The following is a 12629-nucleotide window of genomic DNA, read 5'->3' on the forward strand; positions in this document are numbered from 1 at the left end:
GCTTCAAGTGACGCCAAAGTTTAGAACTCCATTACTTTTAATGGAGCAAAGCCCACTGGCGGTGTCTGACGAGCGTTAACGGCAAAGTTCAGAAAATTGTCTTTAATGTCAAATCCATAGACACACATGTCGCCGCCAGTGGGCGTTGGCCTTTACACTTTTGCACATTACTGTCTTCATACAGCACGTTTTTACTTTAAAATGCATCCTAATAATTTGTTGTATTGTATGTGTTGCCAAAATAGTTTTTGCTGCTAGAGTGACACCACTAGCCAAAATCAAAATGAATTGTGTGTGCTTAACTCATTTAGCCACAGAAATCTGATTCTGACTGTTTTCTTGTATTAATTATGCATTATGGTTAATGTTTTATTCAAAGTGACTCACAAATATATTAGTTACAGGGCCAGTCTCCCAGGAGCAATTCAGGGTTAAGTGCTTAAGGGCACTTCGGTGACAGCCAGGAACTGAACCCCCAACTTTTCTTGGCTACTGCATGCATTGCTCGCCCAGCTCCATAGCCACTACACTACCACTGTGTAAACTCCATGCAGAGCTACTACAACATGACCTTTTTGGGTAATGTATTGCCACATTACCTCAATTACTGTTTTGAAAACACTAGACTTTAATAAACAAGTGCAAATGCTACTAACTACTAAAGCAGTTTATTTAAAACCAAAATAAAAACCAAAAACCCAAAGCCACACACTAAACTTTTACTATTAACTCCCAACTCTTTTAGCTTCTTACTTCTCAATGCTGGCAGGCATTTTGCAATTGGCAGTGACCGCTAAAATCTTCAGCAGGAGTGATTCTGAAAAGAGAAAATATATGCCAATACAAAATTAACTGCGTGGCCATCTAAGCTTGCTATAGCAGACTGCCATGCAGGGTTAAATTGGATTATGTAATTCTCATCCATGGCTTGACAGAAGGCCCAACAGAGAGAGAGAAATGGAACATACCACTGCCTTTAATACCATAAGGCAATGCAAGCGTTGACAGATGTTGTCGCCAGAAGAAATCCTCCAGTTGTAAAAATAGGTCGGTCTTCCTGGTGATGCTGTTTTAAAGAGACAAAAGACGACACATACAGAAGAAGCTTACAAGACAAAACATCATCTACTGACCATGCGAGTACACAACACAGGTTTCAAAGAGTTGTTCTTTCCGCTCCAGTGGCAACAACAAATACACTAGCTTGACTCAGCCACACTGGTGAGATGTTTGATAAAGTTTAAGGTCAAAAGCAGGCAAACATTGGAATAAGTCTACCGTTTAGATTATAAAACTAGTGCTGTCAGTTAAACGCGTTAACGTAAACCTATTTTAACGGCGTCAATTTTTTTATCGCGAGATTAACGTTCTTTTTGGTGTAACAAACTTTGTAGTTTTTTCACATGCTGTTGCAACAACCAGTAACGTTAGGACAACTACAACACCACACCAGATCTAGCTAGACCGGATGGAATGGAACGTTGTATGTGCTGCATGTACACGCCCCCTTTTAGGGGAAAGATGACTGATATAATGCATCAAAGTGGGGAGCGAAAAGGGCTTATAATAAACTTACTAAATCTTGAAACAAACGTGAATAAAAGGCACAAAATAAGGTTGGTGTAAGAGTTATCTGTGTGATTATGGGATTAATGTGATGATGTTCCTATGTTTTGCTCTTTCCAGTTTACTAACAGGAGTGTCACGAATGAATCGATAGGCACAGTCAAACTGCCCATGGCTGACCGTTTTGCATGGAATATTATGGTAAGTGTGGCTACATGCTAAATGTGTACAATACATGCATGGGGTATTGCAAACGAATTAGGTTGGTAATGTACATCGTTTCGACATAAGCAAGTTACATAAACATAATTCTTCATAACTGCCGTGTTAGTAAAATGATTGAATGTCCTGTGAATTTATAACTAGATGTAACGTCAACTTGTGATTACTAGCTATCTTTCCCATTGGATCAATGATATAATGTTAACATGTTTTCCGCTAAAATGGGGCGTGATGCAGATTAAATGTATCTTTATGATGATGCGCCGTTAGTAGGCTAGGCTACGTAAAGGCATGCAGCACACACTTGGTTGGGCTTACGAGCCGGCCAAATAGTAGCCTAGGCTGACGCATTAGTTGTGTGCCACCAAAGATTTTATCACCATCACTTGTTCTGTTATCAACATTCCTCTTTGGCTGCTACTATTTGCGATGCACTCTGCTTTCGACATTCATTTACATTAGATTCCATTCTTTTCAATACAACTCCGTACACCAGCATCGCACTTTGCCGCCGTGTAAATCACGATTCAGTTATATTTGGTTGACGCTGCTCCATAAAATCCATTGTTCATTCAGTGTTGGCCTCTTAAAAACTTCGGCGTTGATGTGTGTGGCAAGTGACAGTGCACCATAGACTGTAGGCCTATAAAATGGCAATGCTCTCATGTTGAAAAGTTCCTTATTTTCAACTGAACTCAAAGATAATGAATATGGTATATGAATATAATATTTTCTGTTTGTTATGCCTATATAATGTGTGTAGGCCTACATTTTGTGCATGCACTTCTGCGGTAGCATTTATTTCAGTGTATATCAGCTATATTTCTGAAGAATATATTGTGTTGCCTCAGGTCTGCTGCACATCTTTTGAAATTTGATTTGAAATAATCAAATAGACCTACTAGGTCTTAAAGTTAAGTTAATAAAGTAACTTGCTTTGCTTTCATTTGAATCCCAATCAAGATACACAATAATTGCTTTATTGTTAATATGGACTCCTGGAAAGTTCAGAAATGCAAAATAATAGAATTTTATTCATATGATAAAATATGTGATTAATCGTGATTAACTATAGGAATTCAGCGATTAATCGTGATTAAACATTTTAATCGTTTGACAGCACTATTAAAAACTGATAAATGTCATGCAAATCAGGGTTTCTGAGATTTTCATATCTTTCCACTGTGTTTCCGAATAGTTGTGGCCAACCAAATTGTATTCTGAGTTTTAAATTATTGCAGGAATACAGAGGTTCCGTGCTTGAAAATTATGCCTTTATTACTAAGCTGTCTTGTCATGGGATTCTGTGCCACTCTCCTAAATAAATCCTGTTCTTGAGTCGAGAAAGTATGAGCCTGAAAAAGCGTGAGAATTGGGAGCCTAGCCGAAGAGAAAATCCATTTCAGACAGTTTCAGGTCTCTCAGATGAGTAGGTCCTAAGTGCTCTCTGGAGATAAAAAAAAAACAACCTTTCCGAGAACAAATCGCTCCTAATTGGCGGGCAACCAGCCCTTGTAAACCACAAAGCTGCCTTCAATTAGCTCTGACAAACAGTGCATTTCTATGATGTCGCACCACAAGTACGGCCCTAGTTGTCCACTTGAGGAGCTAGGCAAACCAGAACCATTTAGCTGTGCGCATACACCAAACACATGCACCTCTCACTCTCTCTCTCTCTCTCTCTCTGACTGTGTGTACATATGCGAGACAGGGCCTAATAAAGTCATCATTCTGGTCAGGGTCAGTGTTTGGACATGTGACCAGTGTCAGCTGTGTATGTAGCCCTTGTGTTTGGACTTTGGGTGGAATTCCTCACACCGGACACTGTTTTTGTCTCTTTCTACAATAGCCAAGACTGTCTGATGTACTATTTATGGCAAGCTGTTGCAGTATTGCATCCGTATGCTTTTGCTTTGCACCATGTGAGCCAACACAACTACAACAATAGGACCTCTATCCTCTGCTAGACATGGAATACATGGTGCTATTTAATAAAAAAATAAAATGAAATAAATAAATAAATAAAAAAAAATATCACACAGAAAATATTATATAAATAACGGTGATCCTTTAAACCATTAAATCCCATGCAGACTTAAATAGAACAGGCATATGTAGTGCTATGTAGAGTTTAAATGGGTGTGCTGTATGTGGCGTTTTGGCTCTGTGAGGTGCCCTTTTACTTGGATTACAGGGATACAGTCACTTTCCTGATGCAACTTTCCAATGCTTTGCAACTTAGATGCAGTGAAAGGCCACTAAGAAAGTGAGATTGTGGACTCCGAAAGCCATAGTGTTTCAGAGCATTTTGAGAGCTGTACAGCTGCATGGTATCAGAGTTTTTTTTTTTTTTTTTTTTTTTTAAAAGGCCCTCCCAACCACCACTCCACCCCCTTCCCCAAACTTGCAGGGGTCATACCCCAGGTGGGGTATGGCAGCTCTGTCCTATCCTTGAACAGAGAAGAGAAACACCACTGCGTTAGGGGACAGCCAGCTGTACAAACTGATAAAACGAAGCACAGGAGAAAAAAAGAAAGCAAAGGGGATCTATTCAAGATAATGCCGTCTGCCGGGCAAATAAATAAAGGAAGGCTTAGAAATTATGCTACCTCCACGCTTGTTCTTTTGCATGAGGAAGGAACGCAAACTTAAGCAAACCCATACAAATGTTATAACTCATATCCAACTGATAGCACTGTTTGGGTTGGTGGGGGTGTTCTCTTCCCTTCCTCCCTTCCTCCCTCCCTCTCTAAACAGTGGGCGATTACTTTTATCAGAAGACTCAAAAATATGCATACAGAACTGACACACACACCCACATACTCACGTGAAGTTAAGGTTTTCCCATTTCTTCCCCTGCCCCATCCATTCCTCACACAGGGACTTTGTAGGAGCTGGAGCCTTAATGGTGCCTCCATTGCTGTAAAAACAAACCAACTGTCATGGAACAGTGCAAACCCGCCACCGAATCAGCAGCTAGTAGTAGACAGCTCCCCTGACAAGGCTTACCTCTGAAGGTAGAAGTTGAAACAGTAGTAGGAAACGAACAGCAACACAAGGGGGACCAGTCGAATGCACCATGCTGCAAACAAACAAACAACAACAAAAAAACACAAAAGAGCATATAGGAATTTTGATATTTCGTAAAAATGACAAGCCAATGTACTACTCTGTATGATCATCTGACAGTGATGACTGTGGTCACATGTCTTGGTGAAGCTGTGTTTGAGAGAAGCTATGTGCCCTTTTCTTCTCTTCAACACACAAGCCATTGATACGACACCAAAGAGCCTAAGGCACTTCAGAAGCCATCACATGAACCCAACAGTCTTAAAATGGCTCAAACGTTAGTCATATAGCCTTGGAAGCAGGACACAATGAGATAGGCAAAGCTTCCAAAACAGTCCCCCAATCTCAGAGGTATACATTCATTATATGCACTTGTAAACACGCGCTTAGCCTCAGAAAATTTATAGCACTTCGCTTCCAACTGTAAATGATATCCAGCAGGCAGGAAGGCAGGCAGTGGGTTTGTGAAGACAGCTCACTAACCCGCAGTGTGTGTTCTGCTTCGATAAGATAAGCTGTAGTCTGCGGGTAACATTCACTCTGCCCTCAATGCAGTCCAGCTCACATGTGCATGGAAAAGCACTTTACTTCCTGAGAGCCTGTGGAGGCTGTGAACGGAGCCGAGCTCAAAGTGATTTCCTCCTTCCTGAGATTGATTAGCACTTCTGAGAGGAGACCCCACCTCCCACACACACACACACACACACATACTAAGAGATGGAAGCGGTAAGCTATTGTCCCTCTCTTTCTGGCCTGATTAAAATGATGCCTGCTACTATAAGGGGTGACAGCTACCTGCCTCAGGAGACATCATGCTTAAATGACAATGCACAGACTTTGTGAAAAACTGGGTTGAAATGTGCAGAAAAAGTCTGCCACCGCAGGCACGCTGTACATTTACTCCCATGCCGGTTTGCCAGAATACCGTAAAGTCAGGAAGCAGAAGCCAAGCTAAACACCGCCTGTGCTAACACTCCTCTCTGGAGCGCTCATTAACCGATGCACACATGCTGAAGAAGTCTCCTAGGCAATTCATCCCAGCACTCCCAATCTCCTCCACACACACACAGTCCAAAACGACACATCTTTTACCCATCCATACTCATGATGCGCTTACGTGGACAAGGTAATGTTCTAGTCAAACAGACAGGTCACTATAAATTAAAACAAAACAAAACAAAACAAAACAAAACAAAAATCACAGTGAATGGTGGGTAGAAATTAAATAGCAGCTCAAGGACTTAATTGTTTAACGTTTCTCTACCGACTTAATCTATGCACCAGCAACATATCCTTGTTTTAATAAGCTAAAAAATAAGTACCATGGAGTAAACAAGAAGGGTCACACTTCACTTGGATCGTCTGACCACAGACTATCTACAGATGCTCAAACTAGCATTTGGTTAAGGTGATGTTCAGTTACTCTTCAACAACAATTTTACACAATGAACTTATGAATGAATTTTACACAATGAATCTATGGGTGGACTATTAAAATCAAGTGTTACCAAGAAAGGTAGTCAACAGTTTCAACAATAACATTTTCAGTGGTTTCAGGAATAACATGTTTTTCTTTGCCACGCAGGAAAGAGGAAGTAGATAGTTTATGAAACACAAACTCAAAAATTGTTGTGTGCATGTTGTCATCCTGTTCTTTGTACTTACTTTTTGCTGCCTTCAGGGACATCTTCACATGTTCCTCCACTTTGGCATCTCTGAACTGCACATGTTAACCTGCATTGAGGAACCACAGAGAGGGTTAAGATCACATGAGCAGACCTTCAGATAACCATCAAACTGTGTCAATTTATATTATATCCGTGTTCAGACCTACACACACTAAAATGTAACACTAGCTCAGTTAACAGTAGAAAAAATACAAATAAAGATCAACACAATCACTAGGCTCATTCATCCCATCATAAATGTACGTTGTTAAACTGACTACGGTACAGCATAGCAAGCCCATGGCCATAGCCAGCTGGTGCAGTCTGACTTATGGGTGTAAATGACAAGGGTGAATATTTCCCTTGCCAAGAGTATTCCAATCCCCCAGCTGTAGCATGTAGGTCAGATAACCTGTGCCGACTGTGTTCACTGGGGCTCTGGATTCAGAGAGGATTACAATGGATTATAGGGCCACTGATGTCACTTGCATTGAAAGTGGTTCGAGCCAACAATGACTCAATGGCACTCAAAGCAGACTGTCTGTTTGGCATGACCATTGAATTCACAAACAAATAAAATATCTGATCTGCTATAGATCCATGTGCTCCATGTGCTATGGTGCTGCGATATTGAACACAAGTAAATTAGAAGCCATTTCTTTTCACATCGTTTCATCTGAAGTGGATGTGTTAGATTAGTTTCACAGCATTTTTTTTATGAAATGGGACTCATATTTGTTTTTTTCAACCTAATATTAATTCGTGTTAGGGATGCCCATCATACACTAGTGCAATGCCCGTTCAAACATGCTATTCCTGTAGAAAATCCATAGCCCAATTACATGCCCGCAGGTATGTAGATGATAGTAAAAAACATCATTCCAGCTAAGTATTCAATAATGAATACTGAATATTATATTACGTTATAATAAACGTGCAGTGAGAATTTAAGTATGGCTGCATGTGATTTTTTTTTATAGATCGTGACATAGGCGTAAACACCTGTTTTAACTTGATGATAGAGAAGACAAACTATTTTGTGGAATGATGCATCATCATTTGAAATTTGCAACAATGTGACTCAAAAAGCAATGACTGGTAGCCTATGAGTGACATCACGCTCTGTCTGCCACTCGTTGTCTGTAGCTGATCAAAATGATATACGCCTAAGCTTTGAGTTAAGGCTCTAAGTTTAGCCTATTGATTAACTTGATATAGACGACAAACCATTTTGTGGAATGATGCTAGCATAGAAATCTAGACGCATCCTAGCAGCAGCAAATGTAATTTGCAGCCAGGGTATCTTGATGTGGGTCAGGCTAGCATCATGCATCATCATATGAAATTTGCAACAATGTGATTCAAGTCTGGTAGCCTATTGACATCACACTCTGTTTACCACTCGCTGTCTGTAGCTGGTCATGCTTTGCATCATTCTTAAACGTCCTTAAATTCAGGACCATGCAGTCAGAATTGTTGTTTGTTGAAGTCTAAAGTTTCTTTTACATTTTTTTTTTAATAGCCACTGCATGGCCTACCCGTGTTTGGTCCTGGGCCATGCTGTGTGAGGGGGAGTGGCCAGCAGCTAGAGCGGCAAAAGCCAACGTGTGCTCATTTTACCGATATATTTAACAAGATGTTTTCTTATACAAACAATGTCAAACTGCACTTACTGCACTTACTTGTGCCCGTAGCAAGACACCTGTCAAGTTTGAAATCGATTGGACGAACGATTCGAGAGATGTGCGAATAACAGACAGACGTTCCTGTAATTTATAGATGATTAGAACACATCAACATATGATATATGATTTATCTATGCAGTGCCTTCAGAGATTATTCACACCCCTTCATTAGGTACTTTAGATCAAGGGGTCAAAGGAAGATGCAGTGCGTTTAAACGTCAGTCAATTGTTTGCACCACAATAAAAAAGTTTAAAAAGTATTCAGGGTGCTCCGGTATCCCTGGGTTTGGTCTCCTAGAAGTAGCCCAGCCTGTCTCAAGGGGTCAAAGGTCAAGGTCACATGGTCCTAGATGTTCCACAAATCTTGATGGGTTTAAGTTTTTGAAGTCAGTAGTGTAAGACTGAAATAAGCATGACGGTGGCACATGAAGGCATAGCGGCAGTTTCTGAAGTGTAGCAGCTACATGCTACTACGCTTCAGAGGAAATGGTACAATTAAAGGTGCAGTAAGGGAATTTATGCGATTTCAAGCCCATAACAGTTTTTTTTGTCCCATTCAGCAATCATCTCCTCACGACCGCTAGCTGCCCATTCTGTGAGTACACTGTAAAATAATCTGGTCTCTGTAGCCCAGGCTCCAAAAACTGGAAACAAACAAAGTGGGGGAAGCCTGTCCCCCAAACAAAAATTAAATCTTGCATGGAATTTCTCTGGAAATACTGAAGGTAGGAGTTAGCTACATCTCTGTTTCATGTGGTCCTTGGTTAAAATATAATGTACGTTTTTTTGCACAAAAGCGTCTGGTAATACATTTAAATATAAACATAAACACAAACAAAAGTGACTTCCTGCGCAATCCCTGACTGTACATTTAATTGGTATTGGTGCCTGTTAGAGAATTATTGTGAGCATAAGTAGGAGAATAAAAAGCACATCATTGGCGCTAAAAAAAAGCTCACCACGAGTCATGTCATCATGTGATTCAGCCCATAAACCCATAGACCCCATAAACAGGCTCAACCCTTAAGTTTAGAAATGCTAGAATCTTCCTTTCTTTGGAGTGGCATACACTGTACTTTGCAGATTAATGGGGCCTCAGTCACCAACCCTTCTTACAAACAAAATTTTCACAAATGTTTGCCATTCACCAACTGGCAGTTATCTTTAAAATGAATGGGAATGACACAGCGCACAATTCTGAAGTTTAAGAGCACCTTTGTGAATCAGGCATAGTTAGGACCTTCTAAAGAACAAATCTATAAGAAAATTCTGAATTCCACAACCAAAAAGGATAGAGGTTGTTACAGTTATGGTTCTTGGCAAACCTTTTTGTCCAAAGTGACATACAGTAACAATAAATATCATACAAAAATAACAATTAACTTCAAAGTAGTCATATAGCCTTTAACAGAATAATAATAGAAAATCATCAACATCCATAAATATAAGCTGTGACTAATAGGAGAGCTAGTTAGTTAGAAACAAGGTAAACTCCATAAGCACTTTTCCAAAGAGTATTAGACTAATCATTCCACCAACAAGGAATCACAGACTAAAAAATCTGTTAAGATTCTGTTGTTAGCCTAGATCAATATTTGTTATATTTTATGCCCTAAAACCTATTCAAATTTCTGTGACCATTATCATATAATTTGGCTGCTTGCATGGCTGCAATAGAAAGTGGCTGCTTATATTGACAATATTAACTATGTTATTAAACATATAATTCCCTGATCAATGAATCATCAGACTGCAACATTATGTTCACATGAAGGATAAGTAAAAGACACCTGTTGTTCAAAGTAGCTGACCAGGCTAGGCACTGCAGAATTCTCTGGTCTGTGATGGAATGTTGTCATGGCAAAAGATGGCAGTTATGTTAGGAAGCTTTTGGAAAGTTAAATTTCATTGACTGCCTCCAATTATGAAAACAATAGGACATTGCGCATTATGTTTAACAATGGTAAATGTTGCATAAACTAGATGTACCGCATAGCGGTACAAAATATGACCGCCGCTCAGTCCTGTACATCCGTTCCGCGAAAATAAATCACACTTCAATTTGTCTCCATATTTTACTCCATCCCCCCACTCTTGAAACTTTTGTGTATGCTTGTTTGGCATGCCTGAGTGTGTGTGTGCGGCTGCACAGAAAGTAGCCTACTGGTGCTGAAAAGGTGAATAGATTGTAGAATAGCCAAAGAAGATGTAGCATTGTTATAAAACCTTTAAAATCTCTAAACAATCACAAGTAGGGCAGTTCATCACAGTTCATCCATTGCAACTGGATTGATGAAAGGTCACTTACACCCGTAGGCTACAGTATTTGGGAAAAGCAAAAGGTATCAGCATAATGTTATTTATTTATTTATTTATTTTTTATGTATTTATAAACAAAAACATCTCTGTCAGTTCCATGCCGTTTTCAACAGCTATCAAAAACAAAGGTCATTTTTGGATGGATGGATTTTTTGTGAATGTTTCTTCTTCTACATAAGATTTTAGTCATCTTTAGTTCATGTAATACTTTATTGTCAATGCACAAATTAAGTAACAGTAGTCTGAAACGTTATTGTTAATGCACAAATTAAGTAACAGTAGCCTAGTCTGAAACGAAGTGCTGTTTTACATCTAACCAGTGGTGCAAATAACTGACATGTCCAAATGGGCCTTGATGAAATGCGTCGCTAGACTGTTCATACACATTTTAACGGGCCAAAGTTGAAGAGCTTTTGTCCGTTATTGTTCGTTGCAAATATAGGCTGATTCATGTTCCCTTGCATTGTGTAACTGAGGTCCATGGCTAGTCTGGCTTTCATCAGACCAAGCTCAATCTTTTTAAGAAATCAAAAAATAAATAGCGGGCAGATCAGGCTGGGTTCACCCAGCCTAGTCCATAGGCACCCGATATTGTTTAATTTTTCGATTGAGATATACACGCTCTGGCTATTCTAAATGCAAAATGCATCAGGGAGTTATGACAAAACGGTAACTAACAAACTAGATCCTAATAGAAAGCTGTTAGCTTCCCTAAGCTACAGGTAGGATTATAAGGTAGGCCTATTGACAACATAAATTGTCAATAGGCTATGCTGGCGACACAAATAAAATCTCCTTTGAAACCAATGGCTTAATGCCTTTACAGTATCAAGCCGGACTTAAACTGTCATATCGCGGGCGAAAAGTTGTAATAACATTCACGCAGCTCCATGAGTCAAGGAAGCGTGAATGAAGTAGCCACTTCTAAATGGGACCCACTACACAGTAGCTTAAGGTGTGTTGCTAAAGCAGCCATAATGAAATGAAGGTGTCATTGTTTGATACTTCACACACACGCGCTTTTTAATTTCACAGACTACAACTACCAAGCTGTAATCAAAGCACATCGATTCCCCTCTCACACCCTGCACGCATCTTTTAAAACAAAATAAACAGTCTCACGATGTAGGCCCTATAGGCAAAACTGTATCAGACCGTGTAACGTTGGTAAATCTTCCATTGCACAGAATGATTTTGTAGCACGGCAATAAATGACAGTCGAAAAGATACAAACAGTGCTGCTATCAATTTGCTTGGTATAACCGCATTTATAGTTTTCTACAAATGCAATCAATCAAATGCCTCCATCACTCAACCAACGCTTAACAGTAACATTATCTAGGTTATTGATATTACAAGATTAACGCACCTGCAGTAAAACCAAGCATGTCCGATAAACATCCTCAGATTTATTTCGGGCTTCAAGAAGAAATGGGAATTACACTTAATGTGAACATCGCCCTATCCTTATTAGATGTTCGGGCTGGCGTAAATTACAGTCCTTGTAGGAAGCGCCCATTGTTTTTTTCCAACCCACTTTTAACTTCCAACAAAATTACGCCTCACTGCAACGATCGCTTCATCTAGTGGACAAACGACTACTTATCGCCAATACTGAAAATGCAGCCATGATGATGATGAATATTTATTTTGGCTTTCTTTTAATCCTACTGAATTTTTGTAATTATGTATCGCCGCTCTAATACCGATAGTATGTGGGTGCCTGTGTGTGTGCATGTGTATATGTGTGCACCGCCATTTACAGGCCAATGAGTGTACAGTCACTAAATGTACACATAACCTAATTTTTTAGACCCCCATGGATGAAATTCTACAAAAACTTGGCATACCCCCAGAGAATGCCAGGTCAATCATACACATACAATTTGGTGCAGTTCTGAACATCTTAACTGAACATAGGGGCGATTAAAGCAGAATAATATTGCATTTTCATTTTTTACCGGGGTGGGGTGCAAATCACAAATGAGTGATTATGAGCCAGGTTGATGTGGGCCCTTGAGACCAACATACCATAAAAGATTCTTCATCCTCAGTGCCACGGTTCAGGTAGTTATTTAGGAAAACTTTTTTTTTTTTTTGT

General features: G+C 39.7%; 1 protein-coding gene across 10 annotated transcripts in view; it reads right to left on the reverse strand.

The window, feature by feature from the left end:
* st3gal4 (ST3 beta-galactoside alpha-2,3-sialyltransferase 4) overlaps window positions 1-12629 on the reverse strand; it is a 67563-nt gene that overhangs the window by 28869 nt on the left and 26065 nt on the right. For 5 of the 10 annotated variants that reach the window (XM_048263901.1, XM_048263904.1, XM_048263909.1 and 2 more), the window contains 5 exons: window positions 6523-6591; window positions 4798-4885; window positions 4616-4708; window positions 969-1066; window positions 754-817 (listed from right to left, as the gene is read on the reverse strand). In XM_048263901.1, coding sequence (XP_048119858.1) covers window positions 754-817; window positions 969-1066; window positions 4616-4708; window positions 4798-4885; window positions 6523-6544 — 365 coding nt within the window. In that variant the 5' untranslated portion in view covers window positions 6545-6591. Of the gene's footprint in view, window positions 1-753; window positions 818-968; window positions 1067-4615; window positions 4709-4797; window positions 4886-6522; window positions 6592-8206; window positions 8287-12629 lie in introns of those variants that run through there. The other 5 variants (XM_048263905.1, XM_048263908.1, XM_048263910.1 and 2 more) reach the window with 3 other exon arrangements.

This window comes from Alosa alosa, chromosome 15 (assembly GCF_017589495.1).
Source record: "Alosa alosa isolate M-15738 ecotype Scorff River chromosome 15, AALO_Geno_1.1, whole genome shotgun sequence".
NCBI classification, from domain to species: Eukaryota; Metazoa; Chordata; class Actinopteri; order Clupeiformes; family Clupeidae; genus Alosa; species Alosa alosa.